Genomic DNA, 23,062 nt, shown 5'->3' with positions numbered 1-23,062 from the left:
ATTGAACTTGCGCTAAAGCTTTCATTTCAAACCGGAGAGACGTGATGTAAGAATTACATATTTATTGTTTACACGTCATATGAATGAAATGATTGCCATGATAGTACAACAGGAGAATGTAATGGTGTTTGGCGATTAGGCCCCCGGTTTGCAGGATAATCATTCAGGAGGGAAAGCACCGCTCCGATGAAATCCCCAAAACCAGTGAAGTATGAATACTGAGATGAACTGAGTTGCTTACCTTGTGGGGTGACTGGTGATCTGGGGAGGAGAGATAATAGATTAACACGTATATGAGCGACACTTTGCCGGAATCACTGCCGGAGCTTACTGGTCATGCTGAGACTCTGACTGCCGAAATCAGTGCCGGTCTTATCTGAAAACGACCTGCGGGTCGCATGCCTGACCAGCAGGGCTTGACTACGCCGAGGAGCGAGCGGTTTCGTTTTGTAACGGTGGCCCAACGTCCACGACACCGAAGTGTACGGTAGCCTTCCGCTACGACACCGAAGTGTACGGTGGCCTTCCGCCACGCCTGACTTCGCAGGCTATATATATATATATATATATATATATATATATATATATATATATTAGGGCCGGGACTCGATTAAAAAAATTAATCTAATTAATTAGAGGCTTTGTAATTAATTAATCGAAATTAATCGCATTTTTAATCACATATAAATATTTGACCTGAGAACAGTGAGAAGCAATTTTTTTCACATGGATTTTAGTATACCATTATGCGCATTCACACCGCAGTACTTTTCCCACAAAGGTTCATGAGAACTTAGTTCATGAGAACTCTTTGAACCTGGGGGTGGATTAGGCAAATGAAGCCGCTGACGTCACTTCTTCTTCTTCTGCTTTGGGTTTACTGGCAGGCCGCAAACCACTTCACGGCGTATACTGCCGCCCAAAGTCCCCGGCCGGAAGTCCCCGGAGTTGGGGACTGGCTTCAGTAGAAGCTGCTGGGAGTCCCAGCAGCCTTCCGAGTAAATCGCCAGAACGCCGACACCTCCTCATCTCCACCGCTCCCATGTTTTATGTTGTGTTGCCATAAGTTAGTCTCTCTGCGTTTCTGCGCTGGGCTAATGCTAATAATGCTAATGCGAGGATAATAAAATGGCGGCTTCACAAAACTTTTTGGGAGTTTTACGGGGCGTGGTTTGCAATCCGCCCAGCCAATCAGAAATATAGCTCTTTTCTCACAAGAGAGCCGTACGAAAGTCCCTGCTCTCTAGCAGCTCTCTGCTCTCTAGCAGGGACTTTCGTGAGGGTAAAAAGGTTCTCATGAACTAATTTTAGTACCGGCTCTTTTTGGTGTGAACGCGATAAAAGAGGCTAACGTCCACGCTAGCTGCTATATGTTTTGCATTGAGGTGATACTTGAGGCTTGATGTGCTGCGGTGATATGCGAATTCCTTTTTGGATAATTTGCACACAACCGTGCTCTTATCGACGCTTCCATCCGTCCGTTTTTTAAAACAACATTTCCCACTGTTGTTCACTGTGGTTTGTTGTTGTCTGAAGTCATGAACGTTAGTTGGTGCTCCAGTATAATCGGTACGCCTGAAACTCATCCAGTGAGAAACGTTCCGCGGTGCAAAAATAAGTGCGATTAAAATGCGTTAATTTTTTTAACGCGTTAATTGTTGTGTAATTAATTAATCTTAATTAACGCGTTAAAGTCCCGGCCCTAATATATATATATATATATATATATATTTCTCTTTATTCTTTTTTCCTTTGTTTTGTAACTGACACCGAAGTGTACGGTAGCCTTCCGCTACGACACCGAAGTGTACGGTGGCCTTCCGCCACGCCTGACTTCGCAGGCTATATATATATTTTTTTTTTTCTCTTTATTTCTTTTTCCTTTGTTTTGTAACTGACACCGAAGTGTACGGTGGCCTTCCGCCACGCCTGACTTCGCAGGTTATATATATATATATATATATATATATATGTATCTTTTTTCTTTACTCTTTGTTTTGTAACTGACACCGAAGTGTACGGTAGCCTTCCGCTACGACACCGAAGTGTACGGTGGCCTTCCGCCACGCCTGACTTCGCAGGCTATATATATATATATATATATTATTTTTTTTTTTTTCTTTACTCTTCATTTATTTTCCTTTGTTTTGTAACTGGCACCGAAGTGTACGGTGGCCTTCCGCCACGCCTGACTTCGCAGGCTATATATATATATATATATATATATATATATATATATATATATATATATATATCTTTACTCTTTCTTTATTTCCTTTGTTTTGTAACTGACACCGGAGTGTACGGTGGCCCGAGTCCACGCGGACTGCAGGAAATACATTTTACACTGATGCGTTTGAGCAAGGCCTGGGAATGAAATACCTGTGTGCCGGAGATGAAGCCCGTTACCTGTAGTTGCGGCGTGAGACGAGACATTATTCCCTGTGGGCGGGGCCCGCGGAATTAGGACAGGAATGCAGTTTTGAATATCGGGAACCTTAGTGAGACATGTATACTTGTGAATGTGTTTGAGCCACCACCAGTTATATGTATAACTACCATAGTTAGGGTCTGAGAGATCTTTGGGAAGCCCGTACGGCGCTGATGTCCGGACGAATGAAGGTTGTGAAGGCGGAGGAGGATCACCGTCCTAGTTGTTGTAGGGATGAGGTAGAGAGACCTTGATTAGCAGCAGAGGTGGCTGCACCTATCCTGAAGGAATGCCCGGGTATGATATGGGTGATAGGCTGGATTTAGTGAGAACTTGCTTGGGTAGAAATTGACGGGGCCATGACCCTGCGAACCACTCTCCCTGGAAGAAACCCCTCAAAACCCATGGATGGGCGGCATCCGTGAAGACCTCATTGAGTCAGAGGAACGCACGAGGCCATCGTAAAATAAAGTAATTCCGTTCCAGTGGGCGAGCAGGAGGGACCAGAACCGAAGGTCTGAACGGCAGCCTTCGTCTAAGAAAACGCAGTCATGGAGGTTGTCGACCGCTGATGCTGCGTCCAGGAGGCGGGAGATGAACGAGCGCCCCTGGGGGATGACGTGCATGGCGAAGTTGAGGTGTCCGAGAAGGGAGAGCAACTGTTGTTTTGTGATAACTTGTTGCTCGCAGTATGACTTGGTGATGTCCTGGATGCGCTGCGATTTGTCGGAGGGGAGAGACGCCTTCATGTCTATGGAGTCGAGGATGATGCCTAAGAACTCTAAGCGTGTGACGGGACCTAACGTTTTCTCTTTGGAGAGAGGGACACCTCACTCCTGAAGCAGTGTTTAAGCTTGGCCAGTGAGATCCCTGAGCTGTCCTGTGGCGGGTTTATGGGGAGGGAAGTCGTCCGGTAGGTGAAGGACGGAGGGGATTCTGACGATGTTCAGCAGGATCCAATAGAGCGCTTCCGAGAAGGAATTGAAGATGCAGGGGCTGCTTCTGCACCCGAAGGTCGTGCGAACGCGAAGATAGAGTTTGGACTCCCACTTAATACCGAACAAGTTCCACTGAGACGGATGAATGGGGATGATTTGAAGGCATCGGTAATGTCCGCTTTGGAGAGCCGAGCTCCGTGCCCTGTGAACTTGATCATCTTTATTGCATTATCCACTGAGGCATGGTGAAGGGAGAACTGATCTGGAGGGATGATGCTATTGACGCTGCAGAATGGGCCGGAGCAGGGAGCGGACAGATCGAAAATCAGCATTTTATTTACGTGTGGCTATTCCGATGTGATTTGAACGGAACACTGAGAAGGGGGAGGAGCTAAAAGGACCGATTATATATCCTTTGAGAAGTTCTTTGTCGATGAGCTGGGAAACTATGTTGGGTTCTTTAGCGGCTGACTGTAAGTTTCTTGCTACGAAAGTCACTGTGGGAGATGGGAGGACCCCTACCCTGAAGCCTTGGGAGAGCCCTGACGGGAGATAGTCAACGAACACGGAATCTGTAGATAGCGCAGCTGCTAGCTGAGGGATGTTAATGGGAGTGGAGGGGTGATATTCCAGAATGTTTTTTTTTTATTTATTTTTTTTTATGTTTCTGGCGCAGAGCCACTGTGACGGCCTGTCCACACGGTGGCGTGCGTTACAGCTTCCGACGCTTCTGCCCATTCACTTTGAATGGGGTGACGTCACTTTTAGTAGAACTGTATTTTGGGAAGCGACGTGGAGCGTTTGCTGGCGTTGCTCGCTTCAAAAAGTTGAGCAATGTTCAACTTTTGGCGCCTCGGCAGAAGCGTCAGCCAATGAAATCCCGTTTATGCAAATCTGCCGGTACAAGCGCTAGCCAATCAGACCGCGTGTATGTTGGGAGAGACTACGCAGGTAATTCCTCATATTCCAAAAATGTGAGGGAAAATTCATTATAGCGGTAGTGAATCACCCGGTGCTGTATGATCAGTCTCTGTTCATCTACCGGGATACAAACCAGAGGAGCGAGGCATGGAGGGAGGAGGCAGAGACAGTGGGTGAAACTGGTAGGTTTTCGCCTGTTGGGGATTTTTTTTTTTCTTTTTTTATTTCCAGTTTACTTAGTTTTAACATTGCTATTGCTTTGTGTGTCGGGGGCAAGAGATTCATGTGATTGGTTGTTGCTGCTGTGCGGACCAGTAGCGTAGGCAGAAATTTACTTTAGGGTGGGCCTGTAAAAATATAGGGTGGGCCAGATTTTCTTCTGCGCATCGGAAACTAACCACGATCCCGCCGGTACCGGTGGCAGATTACTTTTAGAATACTTCCTTTCCTCTTCTTTTTCTTCTTTCCTCCTCTTCTTTTATCTTTTCTCCTTTTCCTCTTCTTTCTATCTTTTCCTCTTCTTTCTCTTTAGAATACTTTCTTTTCCATAACAGATGGGTATGTTTTGGTGAACGGGAGACACGTATTTTACTGTTTTAATGGCTTATGAAGAGCACGAACACAACATGTTAGTGTCATTCTGGACAGCTCTCTCATCTGCACCGCACATAAAAAGAAAAACTCACCCAGACTGCATTCTTTGTACTGTCTTAAAACCTTTCCTTGGAAAAGTTTATGCATTGTAAGGTGTCCTTGGGTGCTTTGAAAGGCGCCCCTAAATAGAATACATTATCATTATTATTTATTATCTGCAACGATGTAATCACTTTTAAAACTTTTCCCAGTTACTTGTCCCATGCATTCGGCAGCAGCAGGCCATTCAGTTAGATTTGATCCCGTTATGAATGTCATCATTCCGACAATAAATAAATGCTACATAAACGTTATCTTCCACGTTTTATCTAAACATCTCCGTTTCTACCTTCCAATATGTTTTGAAAGAGAACTCTCTCTCTCTCTCTCTCATCTGCGTGCGGGGCGGGGCCTCACGGACACGCTGCATCTCTTGCTCGCAGATACGCTGCAGCGCTGTGCACACGGTTCTGCCGGTAATGAATATTACATTGTGAGGAAACTTTCCACCAATAATTCCAATAAGTATTCACTTCAGGTTTACGAGAGTAACTGCACTCAGTTTAATCGTTTTTCAAATGTAACACCGCTGAATATACTGATTTTTTTTTTTTTTTTTTCTTTCTTTATTTTTCTTCTGATTACGTAACACCGTTACATGTATTCCGTTACAACCCAACCCTGTGTAAGGGTCGAGTGCAAACGTTTTCGTTAAAACTAGTACCTGAGTGCAACGGAAGTTGAAGCTCCTGTGGCGTAGTCTTCCAGAGCCTGGAGGCGAGCATCGATAGCTATCATGGAGCTAGCCAGGGATTGCAGGGAGCCGGCCGCGCTACTCTCCATAGGGGTGTGTGACGCTACCGGACTGGCGAGCCTGAGAAGGGGTGGATTTTTTGGAGGGGGACGGGATCCTGGAGGGCTCGACTTCCTGCCCTTTTTTTACCTCCGCGGCTGCGGCTTCGTCCTGCTCTCTGGGAAGCTGGCTGGAGCTGCTGCCCCGGACTGGGGAGCTACGCTGGAGACCTGGTCCGAGAGCTATCGCCGCTGAGAGAGTGAGGCCTGGGGCTGTGGGAAAGCCCTGCTGCAGGAGCCCGGCGATGAGGAAGTCTTCCTCTGTTGATAAGCCGCTGTGTGGAGCCGAACCGGGATCGGAGACTTCCAGAGAAGGTTCGTGTTCCGAATTGTCCGAGTTGGACATCTTGAGCTAGTTGTTTCTTACGGTTTTTCTCACGAGAAGCAGTATTGTATTGCAACTACCATTGCGTGTGATCATCTGCAATGACAACTGACAGGGAGGAAGAGCAGGTATTTAAGGCATTTAGCATGTGCAGCGATTGGCTGCTGAGGCGTGACGCCCTCATATTTAATGAGGGGGGAAGGGAGCCATAGAGTGACGTGTGAGTGACTCGAGTTAGGTCTTCCTTATTGAACTTGCGCTAAAGCTTTCATTTACTGTCATGGATGAGTGAAGAAACCAGGACATGTTTAAGAAGTTGGATTCAATCAGGGAATTTTATATAAGAAACAACTCAAACCATTTGATCTAATATCAAAACAGGAGGCAGTTATTTAAAAGGTCACCTGCAGTATTTCGTTCTTGTTCAACTCTGTTAGCGATAAGGAACTCTGCCTTTTTTGTAGTTGGCACACGTTTTCCACCTGTGATAAGCCTCTAAGTATAACAGGAGCAGTAGACTGGTGGCATGGCTGTGGGAGAATAGCAGACAGTCACAGCTGTACAAAACAAGCCCACACATTCTGGACTTTGCTGTTCCGTTCAAAAGTCTAGAAGAAAAACTCATTATTGGCTGCATTAGTGCATTAATATTGCAAAGTGCTTTTTCAACTTTGGCAGGGGAAACATTCATACATAAAGTTATCCACCTGTCTGCATGTGTCTGTACTTAACAGACAATCCCTATAATACTTTGAAGCAGTAACTAACTGGATAGAGGACATTATCAGATTCATTAGTGTATTATTTAGGTACAAGTTGTATTGTACCTAAATAATAATAATACATTAAAACAAATATTATAACAATACTTTGTTTATCCTGTGGAAAATAGTTTTTTGTGACACTTGCATTGTTGTAGAACAAAAAGAAAAAAATATATATATGTATATTATATAAATGGAAAAAAAAAGGAAAACAATTAATTAAAAGATAATATACATATTATATAAATATAAAAAGGGTAAGGGAGTGTAAAATGTTGAAATAAAAAAAAAAAAAATAGTATACAATATCTCAAATTTCCGTTTTTTTGTGTCATTACACAGGAAAAAAACGGAAATTTGAGATATTGTATACTATTTTTTAAGGCTGAGCCTTAATAAAGCCTTTAATAGGCCTCTTATTCATTCAGCTGCATGCAATCAGGCAAATAGTTTGTGTTACATTGAATAATAAGTGATAAAAACAAGATCAGCCTTTTCATTTTGGTTGCATGATAAATGTACTGCATCACCTTTAATGTTGAAAGACAGCGGGACCAACAGCAAAGACACAGCCGCAGTGTTAGACATGGACATGGCACAGGCAGATTCAAACCAAAAAAACACACAAGGATTTAAAATACATCCCTAACATTAAATTACACTGGCAGAATAATTCATTAAAGGTCCCATGTCATGCTTTTCTGGTTATTACCCGTCCCCTTGTGTGTTATGTAGCTTTTTCTGCATGCAAACGGTCTGCAGAGTCACAAACCTTCAAAGTACACCCTGTAGGGAGTACAACTCTAACACAGAGAAGACCTGTCTATGCTGCCCCAGAACACCTCGTTGGAGATTTCTCTTTTTCCATTTTTTTTCTTCCTGGGTACAGTGACGTATTGGTCCAAATGGACCAATCCGTGGACTTCCTCTCACACACACACACACACACACACACACACACACACACACACACACACACACACACACACACACACACACACACACTCAATCTTTTCTCAGCTGCAGCTCCGCGGATTTCTCAGCCTGAGACGGCGGGACGCGGCGAGGCTGTGAGTCTGTGTGTGAGCACGGAGCACACACACAGACTCACAGCCAGGCTGCGTGTGTGTGTTCGGGCTGGTTTCGGGCTGGGTTTCGCTGTGTCTCGCTGTCTCGCCGACCCCACGCAGCAACCAGGAAACCACACCAGTAAGCCAGCTCACACTGTCCGCTCCTCGCAGCAGCGAGCCTCGCAACGTCCCGCCAACACTACTTTGTCATTACTGGTGTCATTTTCTGGCTGCTAACGCCATTGTAACACATAATCACTGATGTTCCGCTGTACCGGTGGTGGACTCATCAGAACAGAGTGGGCGAGTTGACCAATCAGAGCACAGTGGGCTCACAGGGAGGGGGGGGGGGGGGGGCAGGAGCTCCAACAAGGCGTGTAGGACAGAGAGTGAATACACATACTATACAGAGACGCTGTATGAGAAACCAATGTGAGTTTGGAACATTGCACAATATAAATATATTCTAGTAGACCTCAACAGTGGAATTATGATCAGTAGAAATGGCCATCACATGGGACCTTTAAAAAATGTATCATGATAAAAATAATCGGTACCACTTTACAATAAGACTACCCTTATAAAGGCTCATAATTAGGTTGTAAACATTTTATTAATCATTAAGAACCATTTATAAACCAGTTCTAACAGTTTCCATACATCAACACAGGCTCACTATTTAGCAAGATGGCTAAGCCTTATATTGGCTACTTAGCGAGAATCAACTCAGTGAACAACAGATACCAAGGATGCTGGCTGATGAAGAAGACAAAGTAGCTAAGTATATAAGGCTTAGCAGTACAGATAAATGTGGGCTCACTATTTGGCAAGCAACCGGTCACAGTTGCCCTGTTTATCTCATGTCTTATAAAAGCTTATTAATGACTTATAAAGTGTTCACAACCTAATTAATAAATGAATTACAAACTATTCCTAAACCCTTTATAAGGGTAGTCTTATAAAGTGGTACCAAATAATCAACACTGAGGGTGTTAATAAGAGAAAGTACAAATAATACGAAACAATTAAAATAAATTAATATAAAATATATAGTACATGTACACATTAAATGTAATTGCATGTGATTGTACCAGATATACTTAAGAAAATCTAACCATAAAGCTTTAGGTTAACAGAGCAGTGGTTAGCTTAAAAAAGTAATCAGTTAAATCTGAATTAATGAGTAAGAAATGTTCAACATACTAGTTTTCACAGTATCAACATACACACTAAAACTAAAGCAGTATTATTGCGTCATAATGAGCACCTCAGACGTTAGGGGACAGCGACATACATTTAGCTTCATGATGTTCCTTCAACTTTTTAGGGGTCTTTACCCAAAAATACAGTATTAAATCACAGGACTCTGCAATGGAGCAGTTGTTCCCCATGAATGTTAAATAAAAGATTAAATAAATAGGAAATATTACGAGTTATGTAACGACAAAGCCTGCTGAACTCTCAAGTGTTGACCCGACAATGGCTCAGTTTACTATTTTCCCCCTAATATCACCACTAGAGGGAAGCAAAGGCTAATTCTTTCAGTCAAGTCTTGCATCCAAAAGGGAAAAGTCACTTTTCAGACTTGTTGATAACATTTTTATCAAAAGCAATTAGCTACAAAGCTACAATTACTTTTTGATAAGTTACACAATGATGTAGTAACAAAAAGGGTAACAAATATGTCCACACGCAAACATTTGCATAGCTAACTAGCTTATAAAAAATTAGATAGCTAGCTCACCAAAACTGCTGCGTGTGGCCATTAGTCGATTCTTAAAAAGCCTCTAGGAGCAAATGTCTAAAGGAAAGTGTTCTAAACTGCTTTCATAATATAATTAGAGAAGCATGCTTGAAAAATGCTACTCATATCAGATAGGAGACCACCGAAGGTAAAGTAAGTTACCTTATAAAGTTGTCAGTTGGCTTTTTCTGATTTAAAACCATGGTAGGCTAAGGCTACCAAATAGTCCAATGTTCAAAATGTCTTACCAAACGGGAAGAGTTTGTCAATAGATAAACAGGTTGCATGAGGCCAAATGCTTAGCCTTTGATTTGAAGGGTTAATGTTTGACATCTGCTGACAGTCAGCAAATTAGGAACATCTTGTAAACATCTCACTGAACTATGACAAACTACCATTTCTAAAATGGGGACCAAACAGTTCCCTTTTTCACAATATTCTGACTTTGAAAGAATCAAACTGACGTTTCCATTAGGCAAAGAACGTAAAGCGAATTCATTGAAAAAATAAAATGCAAATTAGTACGTTTCCACCAGCTAAGTTAAAGTGATTAAACAGGCATCCTGAACGTGTAAATAAGTTAGGACAGACACTGTCAAGCATGTGTTAGACACTTTGGCTTGTCAGCATTTGGTTGTTAGTGTTCTATAGTTTATGTTGGCCGTTGTATTTGCTGTCTAAAGATAAAAACAGATAAATACACTTGAGGTGCTCTAATGTACAAACGTATGGCTGTGAGCATCTCATTACATCAGACAAACACAACTACAACATTTATGGGAATGTTTTGGGGATATTGATACACATCAAATGTTTCCCTTACTGACTTTCGCAAAATACGTAAAAAATGTAAAAAATACAAACAGAAGTACCTCAAGTGATTTCTTTTAAAAACTAGACTGGGGAAATGTTTTAAAAAGCAATAGTTCTGAAATTCATTATATCCTAATCTGCAGTAAACCCAGTTATTTTAACCAAGTAGATACACTGTATACTGTCAATGCTCTAGAAAGACTGTTGCTATGGCACTTTGTTTTCCCTCCAAGTGATCCATCAGTGACCTTGTGTTTTTGAATTGACTCTGAGTGAGAATGGTGTCCCATCAGCAGCATCATCAGAAATAGTGAAAGGTCGGGAAGCAAGAAAGAAAAGTCTTGCACATTTTACAAGACAGACTCAATGGCTTCCGGCATGGCCGCTGAGGCTTTGGTTTGGTGTGCGACGAGCGGGGAGGTCTCCTCTTCCGCCTGGGCATTGGCCACCGCCTCCACCCGGACCTCAGCCAGCTCCCCATCCTGCTGCTGCCGCTCCTGCTGCTTCTTTATTTCCTGTTGGTTGATGTGGTGGAGGATTCCAGCTCCCAAAGCATCGCTTTCCACATTCACCACCGTTGTGGTACGATCCCTGTAGTAGGAGTAAGAGACAGACAGCTGAGTTTGGTGTACCTTAAAAGGGACCTATTATGCTATATTTGAAAAAATATATTGTAAGGCCATACCTATACAAAACATGTATGTGAAGTTTTTTGGCTTAAAATACCAAACAGATCATCCATTGTAGCCATGCCTCATACCCCTCTATTCTCCTCTATTCCAGCCCTGTTCCAAAAAGGCTGATTCTGTGACCATAGCTTTAAATGGAACAGCTGCTGCTAGCCACGCCCCTTTGTAGCATCAAGCAGCTTTCCCCTGTTAAGAGAGTTTTCTACCGGGAGAAACTCAGCTAAACGCTGCCTTGATTAAATGCCATATTATGTTCCCAACCACTTCAAGCATTATTTCTGATTTGTCTTATTATTTTCTTATTTCTTGTTGCGTGCATATGTAACAGAGTTGAACATGTGAATACATAATTATAAGTTGAATGTTTAATTCATAATAATGAATGTTTAATTCATAATAAGTTGTGAATTTTAAGAGATGAGATTGTTTCATTTAATATTTTAAGTTTTGTTTCCCGCGGGAACACCATCCCGTTGCACGTATTTTTTTACTTCCGGTATGTATTTTCTACCCTCCGTAGAATCTGGAGAATCACAGAACAGCCGGTTGTCAAGGGCCGGCTCGATTCGCTGACGGCCGTCATCGCCCTTAATTTCTTATGTTTTTAAAAGGCATCATTGAAGTTGTACCGACAGAGGTCTGCCGTTACCCCGCAGCTAGGTTCCCCCCAGTTGACGGTTCGCTAGCACCCCAGCCCCCCCCTCTCTATTGCCACTTTCACACCAACACGTTTTCAGCTCCGGCTCGGAGCTGGAGCCTGAAAAGTACCGGTTTTTCCTGTTCACACCGCAGATGCGCCGCCTCTTAGCTCCGGAATCCGGTTCACTTCCAGCTCCAAAAAATTGTCGGTCTAGGCAAGAGCTTCGCAGCTAAGAGGCGGCGTCGCTTACGTCTCTCTTACGTCGAGGCGGGGGCAGGGGCAGATTCGTCGTTGAAGTAGATGCTGAAGACCACAAAGAAGTCTTGCATTTCGCATGTGATGTTTGTAAAGTTCCAAGTAAAGTCGTCCCTTGTAAAGTCGTCCGATGCCTTCCATTTCGTTTTGTAAGAGGATAACCAAAGCGAACAGCGCTTCAATACAATCGGCCATTGTTGTTGTTGTCGATGTGAGGGATTTCCGCGAGGTTTGGATTTTATGAAGCAGGCACATAAACGGTGACGTCATGACGCAGCACCGGCAGCTCTTGGGCGGTGTGAACAGAGCGGGAGCAGAAAATGGAAACCGGAGCGGAACCAGAAAAGCTCCCGCTCGGAGCTAGAAAGGGAAAAGCGCTGGTGTGAAAGCCGCATATGTGGATTGGTAGATCTCGGCAGACTGGCAACTTTAAAAGTAGCTCTTGGTTCAAAAAAGGTTGGGCACCCCTGCCCAAAAGGGACATGGAAAAAAAAAAAGAGAGAGAGAAAAAAAAAAAAGTCGGGATAACGGTTTAAAAGGTGGGGTAGGTAATTTTGGAGAAACCAGCTCGAGTGCGCTAGAATTTGAAAATACACTGCCTGAGAATATCTGCCACTTCCTTACAGAGCCCCTCCTCCAACACACATACGTTTGTGCACAGATGGAAGGCTGATAGGCAGGTAGGCTATCCAGTTATTTTAGCCGGGCCGGCTAAAATGATTGGTCGTGCTTTTTACAGTACTACGGCTTCCACAGATGACATTTTTTTATGGATTTTTTGTCAAAGCACTTATATAATATATAATATTCATTGCTATCGGGATGTTAAGAGCATTTCATGGAATATAACAAAAAGTGTATCTCGAGCCGGTTTCTCAAACTTACCTACCCCACCTTTAAGAGACATAAAAAAAAAATATGAGAACAAAAATAAAGTCAGGAAAACGGATCAGTTTCTCGTGCGCACGAGAAACTGATCCGTTTTCCTGACTTTTTTTTTTTTTTTTGAGAAACTTACCGATGCACCAAGGAGGAAGTGTAACACACAGGAGACAACCATTTCATTGCAGACTGTTATGTTTACGTGGGGAAATGACAGTGCATACATTATTTTAGATATATTTCAAACTCAGACTTAATTTTATGGACATTTCGGCCAGGGTTGTAGAGCTATTTGTTTAAGCACCGGATTTGCAAAACAGGAGAGTCTGTAAACCAGTCTGCTCTGATCTATGAATTAATGTCCGTGACTCTCAGAGTACCTGCTGCCCGCAGCTGTTTTATAGGGAAACAAACACTCAGAACACACACACACACACACACAGAGCCAGTGGCGGACTGGCCATCGGGACGAATCCCAATGGGCCGGTACCGAAGTGGGCCGGTCCGGCCACTCGGCCCACTCCGATCGGGCCACTAGGTCCACCGTTTCTCCGCAGCGAGGCTCCGGTGCGTAAAAGCTCTTTGAGCGCTGGTGCTGCTCTTCTCTGAGTTACACGTCCCACTGCCTCCTGGAGTGACCACACACACCTGGCCGAAATGTCCTTAAAGTGAAGTCTGAGTACGAAATATATCTCAAATAATGTATGCACTATCATTTCCCCACGTAAACATAACAGTCTGCAATTAAATGGTTGTTTCCTGTGTGCTCCACTTTCTCCTTGGCGCACCGGTAACTTTCTCAAAAAAACAAAACATTAGGATAACGGGTTAGGATAACGGGTTAGGATAACGGGTTAGTATCTTGTGCGCACGAGATACTAACCCGTTATCCTGACTTTTTTTTTCTCTCTGTTTTTTTTTCTTTTCATGTCCCCAGGGGCTCCATACTAACCCTACTAACCCTACAACTAACTATTGGTACCCAGTCTTTTCCTCTGTTTTGTTTTCCATGCCACTCTACCAAGTTCGAGTTGACTGAAGATAGCAACGGTTTGTACAACTACGTGTAGCTCAGTTGACTACCGTGGCGCCATCACATCAAACTGCCTTCAAATCATTCAACAATAAATGTGTTGAATCCTCCCATTGACAACCAAACAGGGATACGTTTGCACCTCATCAATGGACCAACTGCAGGTTGCCATTAATTAACTTGTAATTGCCTAATCTGACCAATATGAAAATTGGTTCTTCTTGAGGGCTTGGGCTCAGCCTGCTTGGAATCTCCACAGAGGTGGTTAAGTAGTAACGTGCACATGTTTATCATGCTGCTGTTGTGTGTTCTCTACTCCAGGAAGGCAAGCTAGTACAAGTACAACAGATTGTTCAGGTTTCCCAGGAACCCTGGTCTAGTTAAACTAACCGTAATGTTGGTAACTTGTTTACAGACATGATCAGACGTAGCTCTGGGTGTTTTTTAATACTAATTTCAGTTGTTATTTGCAGGCTTTACTTACACAATCCAATCAACAGCCAGCATAAGTGATAGGTCGTTGGTAGGCAAGCCGATGGCCTCCAGGATGATGGCGATGGTTATGATGCCGCCAGCTGGGATGCCTGCTGCGCCCACACTTGAGGCTGTAGCTGTCACACTAGGAATAATGATGAAATAATTATATGAACTACTACTAATAACACGCATGGAACAGAAAGCAGACTTTTCAATGTAAGAACAAATCAATGGAATGTGGATTTTGGTATGTGTTTTCTTCTCATGCTGAGCAATAGGAAGAAAACTTGTTATCGTTCCCTGAACTCACAGGATGGTGAATATCTGTCCAGCGTTCAGCTCATAATTGTTGAGCTGAGCGATGAAGACAGCAGCGATGCACTGGAATATGGCTGCTCCGTCCATGTTGACAGTGGCCCCAATGGGAAGGATGAAGCGGCTGATGCGCTTGTCGACTCCATTGTTCTCCTCGATACACTTTATCATGGAGGGAAGAGTTGCTGAACTGATGAGAAAAACAGATAGAGATACAGCATAACCATTGCAACTTTATCAGCCAATTAAAACCAATACCATTAATAGTTACAATTGAATAACATACAGTTCAAAGAATGTGACACTCCCTACAAGGGCTCCTTAAAGGGCTATACAAACCTATTGGATGTCGGTATATTGCAGAAAATCAGCTCTGTGGCTAACACACATTTGTGATACCTAACTTGTTTTGTTTAGCAGGATTATCTCCACATATTAACATAACTTTTAGATTTTGAGGCGTAATTGAATTTGGCTAAATTAAAATGCTAACTTTGGACATTAATGAGAGGGGTATATATACTGACGTATTTTATGTTGTAGAACAAAATGTCAAAGTCCTGTTAGCTTATTCAAATATGTTATTTCAGGCTTCTAACTGCACAACTATTATACGTTCAAAAAACCATTGACTTCTAGACGAGGGAACCTAGACTCTAGACCAGGCATGGGCAAACTAATGCCCGCGGGCCATATACGGCCCGTTGGGCTTTTGAATCCGGCCTGCCGAATATTGGTACAAAATTGTCCAAATTATAGTAAAGACCGCATTCATTTTGCCTTTTTCCTGCAATACCCGGCATTTCAGTTGATCCCACAAGATGGCGCACTCTAGACACAATTTACCTTTGCTGGAGTCTGGTCTATTCTCTCAGCTGGCCCCACTCGGCAACCTGGCAAGATCGGCGAATACAAGTTGTAACAAGCAGTAGCGCTGAGCAAAGTGACTAGAACGCGACCACACATTTATAAAAAACACTTATATAAAGTCAGGCAACACTAACCAGGCTCAGTGTGATTCAGTTTATTTTACCTTACTTTAATAACCATCCGTTCACTGTTATTGACCAAGAGGCAGACCTTTTCCTGTTGTTTTGTATTATTGCAGCTATCGGATGGAATCAATACATGGGCTACATGTGGCCATCACAAGTAAAATCATAACGAAAACTACGCCAGTAAAATATGTGTCTAGAAAACGGCTTATGCCACAATATGATAGCAACAAGTAGTCAAGATAGTCAGATTAGCTTTGGTTGCTGTGCTAACATCACCTGTAGAATGCCAGAGAAACATTCATAACAGCGTTGTGATGCCAAACAGCTTTCAGACTAAAACACATTCACTTATGGGGATGGGGATATTTATCAGCTGCTTGTGTGACAGTCAGACAAAGAAAACTTTACAGCGGCCGCTGCCGCGAGTTAACGGGAGAATAAACTCCGGTAGACGAGCAGCACTGCAGCAGAAGGTAATGCAGCTGAACCACAATAATAAACAATGCACCACGGCACTCTGGAGAAAGGTACAAGGTTGGAGAAGTAGTTATTTAATTGAATCTGGCTTCGTATAATTAAAAACTACCCGACGCAGTCCTCTATTGATGTTGTTGTGAGCGGTGTTGCGGAGAAAATCAGCGACGTAAAACGCTGTGTGGGTCATAAGAAGGCACGTAAACTGTTACGTCATGACGCAAACGATGACGCAATGACGCAATAATTCACATTTGAACCTGATTCACCTTTGAACCTGCATCTGTAACAATGAGTGGACCAAAGAAAAGAAAAGTCAACATTGAGTGCCGAGTGTATAATGAGGAGTGGACAGCTAAATATTTTTTACCGATCTGCTACTGGCCCGGCCCGTCTGTCAAATTTTAAAACTCATAGTGGCCCCCGAGCCAAAAAGTTTGCCCACCCCTGCTCTAGACTCATTAAAGCACCACTCTATTACTAAAAAGCAGAACTTATTTTCCGTTTGAGTTATGGTCATCTGGGACCCTGCGACGTGATGTTATACTGTACCTTGAGCAAGTGGCGAAGGCCGTGGTGAAGGGTGTGATGAGGCCTGACAGGAAACTGAAGGGGTTCTTGCGTGTGAAGCCGAAGTAGATGAGGGGCAGGACGATGCCGCCGTGGATAACGTGGCCCAGGATCGAAGCAAAGATATATTTTCCCAGACTAGTGACCAGAAGACCAACATCTTCCATCTCCACAATCTTACTGCCCACAAGGAACATGATGCCAAAAGGGATATACCTGAGAGACACAAGAGGTAAGAAAAAGGAGGAGGAAGGCTTTTAGAATGTTGGATGATAACATTAACAAGGTAGGCACAGACAGTCAGTGCCTACCTCATACAACCTTTTACATGTTGAGTGTTATCACAAAATTCCATCCAATACAGTACAAATGTACCATGACTATTTATATCATTGGAACCCCACATGCAATCCACTTCACTCACCACATGATCCAGGACACCAGCACCATGGTGGCCTCGTTGAAAGCATTGAAGAAACGGATGAGTTCCTCCCCCTCTTCTCCCAGCTTCCTCAACGCCACGCCAAACACCATCGCAAATAACACCAGACCAAGGATGTTCATGCCATCTGTGTCTGTCCCAATAGGCACCTAAAACAAACAGAAGAGTTGGACTTTAGGAGACTTAACACAGTGAAGAGGTTGTGGAATGGAGACTGGGCAACTGTACTTTCTTAGACACCTTAGAAATACATGATTAAACAACAACTCTGTTCTTCTCAGCCTTGATTGGGTTTACGATCTCATACCCTTTATGATACGGTACAGCAGCATGCACAGTCAAACATGGACAAATATACAGCTCGTTTTAATTGTATTTTATTAATGCATTATTTTTTTGTTTTTGTAATCAAAATTTCTAAGAATTTCTCACACCTAGCATTGGGATCACCCACCCTCCTCACTAATGTTGTGTTTCCAAGGCATGGTAAATCCCTAGGTGACTAAACCAAGAAAATGCACCGGACATTGAAGCAAATTTTCGTAGTGGCCAAACGGTGGTACTAAAACTCCTGTGTCAGTCCATGACGTCTTTGGTCCCAAAATGTTTTGTTTTTTTCCATTGACTTAGGGCAATGGTTCAATCTCCACTGCATTCAGCATGTCGTTGTGTCCTTAGGCAAGACACTTCAAACCATATTGGTCCTGTAGGGATTAGGGTAAGTCACGTTTGGATAAAAGCCTCTAACAAGTGACAAGTAATGTAATGTAACATGGTCGAGGAACCATGAACATAAGTGCCACATTTTGTTCCAATCCATCCAGTAGATGGCAAGACATGTTACTTCAAAAAGAAAGGCCAAATCAGGGGATACCTCAGGAATAATCCTTATTTTTTTTTTAATGGCGATCTTTACGATAGTTGTTCAAATATCTCTGTTTTGACCAAGTAGTTGAGCAACATAAAGTATAGGGTATGCTTTGACTGGACATTTGTAGCCTTTCATTTTGGAGGTGTATGCTTGTCAAACAACAGTGATGATATATGCCGCCGTATTTTGTGCGAAGTAGTTATCTGTGTGAACTTGGGTTCTAGGGCAGATGAGGATTCAGTGAACTGCATGATGGATAACTAAAAAGGACAGGAACAAATCCTGAGCTCAATCCCGTTCCATTGTTCGCAGTTCTCCCACAGCTCCACCACCTTCAATCCCTGGCACTGGTGGGGCTGTCCACGATGACCCACAACAGACGAATACCATGGACTGATGCCAAAATCAGATCCTCTATCTGCTCCAACATATAGGGTCGGTGGGGAAAGGTAATAACCACTTGGGAGAAGTAGTTCGATTTAGTTTTTTATTGTACGGTCAAACAGTGTTGAATCATTTGAGTGTGTCGCTGCAGCAGACTCTTAAAATAAAGTCTTTGTAGCAGCTCACAGGGTGGTGATGAGGAAGAAGCCTAACAACTAGAATGTGCTAATATGTGAAAGACTTCTGTTGAACTGTCTGTATAATGTCATCCATCTGTTTTTTGGCTACCGATCTTCTGCCTTATTGTCTGACACCGACAAACTCGTCAAACACTTATCTATAATGACAGGCCTAAAGGAAATCTAGTAATGTGCATCCAGCCCAAGCTGTTTGTCCCCTGATAAGACGCACACATTATCTTTGTGACAGGCCCAATGGATACTGGTAGGTCATGCTTACCTGGACACTGGTCAACACTCTTGACAAACTAAAAACTCACCAATCAATAGAAACAAAAAACATTTTGTCAGCCTTCATAAATGAACTTGTTTTAAAGTTGTACCAGCCAAGGTTTGAAAACAGACCAGACTGCTGTGGTTGAATTACAAACCAGTGAGGATAAAGTCGAAAATGTTGGACATCTTTCCATGAGAAGTTTAGGATATTTCCTCCAGTAGTTCATGTAAAAGACACATAATTAGTTGTGGGAAGAAAGACTGGTTGTGTGAAGTTGCCACATTGGTCAGATTATCCATTTCAATCATTTTCAGAAGTATCCCAGCATGTCAATCTGTACATCAGAAGGTTGTGGAACAGGTTTTTTTTTTTTTTAGATGCTGTTTGACAATCCAACCAGCACTTATTTTAGAGCCTACTGACACCTTACAGATATCTGATTTAGGGCTGTCAAGTTAACGCGTTAATAACGCGTTAACGCAAAAAAAGATTAACGCGATTAACGCATGTGTATTTATTTTTTTTGTCCTCGGCCGCCCCGTAGTTTCAGAGCGCATCGAGTTTAAAATACCATCTACAAGCTGATAATGACAGACCCACTCCTGCGCCCGCTTGCGGCAGACCACACTTCCACGCTCACCGGCAGGCACCGACTGGCCATCGGGAGGACCGGGAGGGTGTGTGTATGTGTGGCGCGAGCGAGTGAGAGAGAACGCGCACACCTTACGTGTATTATTGTTAGCATCTGGTGCTAGCTAGCTGCGCTAACGGATATAAGGAGCGATATTTCTCCCACAACTGCGCCGAGCACTTGACTTTATGCAGGTAGCCAGACAGTGGGACATTGTACGAAAAGTCAGCACACTCGCTGCAACATGATTGCAGCGTCCAGGCAGCTCCCGTTCGAGCATATGCCTTGAGTTGCACATAGCTCCAATGATCCATCACAGTGTCTCTCCACAAACACACACACTATATTGTATTATTGTATTGTATGAGAGAGGTTCCAGGTTGAATTGAGGCGAATATTTGTAATGTTCAGAGGTTGTTGTGTTTAATATTCATGAGAATATTTGTCATTGTTCAAATGATAATAAACAAACATTTGCATAAAGCACATGTCCACTCATATGTTGATAAGAGTATTCAAAACTTGAAAAATATCCCTCTAAAGTACATTTAGAACAGATAAAACAATGTGCGATTAATTTGCGATTAACTATGGATAATCATGCGATTAATCGCGATTAAATATTTTAATCGACTGACAGCCCTAATCTGATTACCTTCCTGTGATCTATTTATCCAGAAATAGGAAAAACATCACGCACATACCACATACACTCTATGCAGACAATATCGCAGACAAATTGAAGAAATTGAAGCCACTGTCAAGCTGATTGCTAAAGAAGCAAAGCACAGAACTTTTGCAAACTACTGAAAACTATTTAAAACACGGAACATCAAAGTGTGACGTTGCTGATGCTACAAGGTTTTGTCAGTGTGAATTTGCCAGAGAAAGTGGTTTTCTTCGAGTCTTTTTTCTGGACACCGGTGATTGGTAACCTGTGGCAGATATGTAGTATATGGTGCTCTGATACCACGCCAGCAATGAAGAAGAAGAAGAAGAAGAAGAAGAAGAAGAAGAAGAAGAAGAAGAAGAAGAAGAAGAAGAAGAGAAAACCATACGCAGACATAACGCAGAAGCAGACTAAGAACGAAGCAGAATTCCGCAACTAAGAGAATAATCCTAAGCATCCAGAAGATCACTCGAGACAGCCTAATGAATAAGCGCCGATAACCTCCTCCTCCCGCCTCCTAGCATCATCCTACCAGCCCTCATAACGCTCTCAATACTCTCACTCCTCCGCCGCCTCCACCTCACATCCGCCCCAGACCGAGACTACGCCTACCAGAAGCTAAAGAAGAAGAAGAAGAAGAAGAAGTGGGACAAAGATTTGATTTGGCAAACTCAGATAGCTTATTACACTGTGTTGTAAAATATATCTTCATGGCATGTGTGGAAAGGAGGAATGAATTCTCTTTCATAGTGATGGACTCACTCACTCTTCATTGTGCCTTCAACCTTAAAATGCGCTGAATAAACAACACTTTGTTTGATGAAGATGTGCTTTGCTGCTATCTGCTCTTTGCATGTTTGCACTTTAAGGATCAATGTAAATAAAGCCTTTTATTCCATCAGAGTACCTTACCTGGTAAACAGTGCCTTTAAGGAACTTTTCGACTATTGTAAATCCAACCCGGTATCACGGCAAGACGTGAACATGTGACGATTTACCATGCTGGGAGACGTGAAGATGTCACGATTTCATCCCTTCAAACGTGACAGCTACACGGTATTGTTAACCCATGTTAACCAGTGGAGAAATACCCAGAAATGCCAAGCAAACGCTCCCCGACGGTCGGTTGTTATTGTCAATATTAATATAATAATGATTTATTTTTTTATAGTCACACTCGATTACGCCGATTTTCTTGTTGCCCCAGCTGGTCGACACCTCTTTTAGCAGAAACAAAGGCTACATTCATGTATTAAATCGATGTTAATCCGTGCGTGTGGATTCGGTTCATGTTAATTTACAAACTCTTCAACTACAACCGTAGTTATATTTTAAAACATGTTAGAAGGCCTTACGAAATACTTTAATGTCAATAAAAATGTAAATGTGAAGGACTGTGTGTATAACAAAATACATCCGTCATAAACGAAACCGGAAACAGACGTAGGCAAGATCCTCAGCTCGATGATTGGATGGTTTAGCCGCAATGCACGCTGGGATTTGGTGTTTATGCGATGTGAAATCCGAAAAAAAAAATTAAAAATAATACTTTATTCCGAGTGTGCTTGCTTTTCTCTTTGAAAGTCATCACATAACGGCATTGTAATACACGGTTCGGCTGCATTACATATTACATGTCTGCCGTAGTTCTCTATTTATAGAGCCCTGATGAGAAGACTTCTAGACCAGTGGTTCCCAACCTGGGGGGCGCCAAAGATCGCAGGGGGGGTGCCAGGCCTCAGATGATTTGAGGCCAAATATCATATTTAGACTTTTTTTTCTTCTTTTTTTACATATAATTGTAAGGCAATACATGATTGTCACTAAAAGCCTTGTCTCTACATTACAATCAAATATAAAAAATAATTGACTAATTAATTTTAATAAAAATTCAAGTTAGTATTAAAGGCATAAAAAGACAGAAATGTATAATTATTTCTTTAATATAAATGTTTCTTCTGCCCATAAAGTGTCCAAACCAGGCTTGTCTGGATAAGCGCATTTTTAAAACATAGTCATTTTCCATGCCGGTTTCAGTTGGATTATTTGTCACAGTTGCTCCAATCAGATCGGTCTCCTCCATTTTGTAGATTATTTACGACTTTTGAATCCACATAAACACATCGGCAAAATCCAGCTTACTTTGAGCATGTGTTTTAAACAGTTTAATCCCTTTGTGAATTGTTACCACTTGCGCCATCCTTTAATTTCTTCATACAGCGGGAATCCAAATAAATTAATCCTGATCCAATAACCATCAAAGTCACTCCAATAGTGCTCCTTAATTACGCTTTCATCCTCCTTTAACAAAATACTTCACATTCATCCAGTTTGTGACAGTAGTTGTAGCATTTTTGAGACTTTTAAACTTTAATTAACGCTGTTGCGCGCCCCTGCCCCACCTAAAAAATAGGTCCATACATTTTCCGATTCACCGAACATTGCGTACCGGCGAGGAAAGTGCGTACGGCACTTCCTACGCCGGTTTCCCTTTATAAATCACAATCGACTCGAAATGCGGTGCAGCTTTTGCGGGCTTCACGTAACGCCCATATTTGCCTATAAATAGTCAAAGAAACGCCCATTCATTCATTCATTCTGACTGACTTTATGAAGAAGATCGCAGGAAATGACGACAGAACAGCTAAAAAAGACATCTCACACCGTGTCAGATTTTGGTTATTTTGGGGAGGTCGAGATAAATCATATTGTTTGGTGGATGCAGTTTGAACCAGAGTAGCAGCATGGAGGTCGAATCGTCACCAATATAAATAAATAAGTGGT

The 23,062-nt window shown here is 42.6% G+C and overlaps 1 protein-coding gene across 2 annotated transcripts in view; it reads right to left on the bottom strand.

The window, feature by feature from the left end:
• Nucleotides 1–9,519: 9,519 nt before the first annotated feature.
• Nucleotides 9,520–23,062, bottom strand: part of slc1a4 (solute carrier family 1 member 4) — a 30,906-nt gene continuing 17,363 nt past the window's right edge. For both annotated transcript variants that reach the window (XM_034224084.1, XM_034224090.1), the window contains 5 exons: nucleotides 17,249–17,415; nucleotides 16,807–17,040; nucleotides 14,778–14,972; nucleotides 14,475–14,609; nucleotides 9,520–11,082 (listed from right to left, as the gene is read on the bottom strand). In XM_034224084.1, coding sequence (XP_034079975.1) covers nucleotides 10,842–11,082; nucleotides 14,475–14,609; nucleotides 14,778–14,972; nucleotides 16,807–17,040; nucleotides 17,249–17,415 — 972 coding nt within the window. In that variant the 3' untranslated portion in view covers nucleotides 9,520–10,841. The remainder of the gene's footprint in view (nucleotides 11,083–14,474; nucleotides 14,610–14,777; nucleotides 14,973–16,806; nucleotides 17,041–17,248; nucleotides 17,416–23,062) is intronic.

Source organism: Gymnodraco acuticeps, unplaced genomic scaffold (assembly GCF_902827175.1).
Source record: "Gymnodraco acuticeps unplaced genomic scaffold, fGymAcu1.1, whole genome shotgun sequence".
In the NCBI taxonomy this organism is placed as follows: domain Eukaryota; kingdom Metazoa; phylum Chordata; class Actinopteri; order Perciformes; family Bathydraconidae; genus Gymnodraco; species Gymnodraco acuticeps.
Note: the sequence above shows the minus strand (reverse complement) of the source record. Positions and strands in the feature narration are given on the sequence as shown.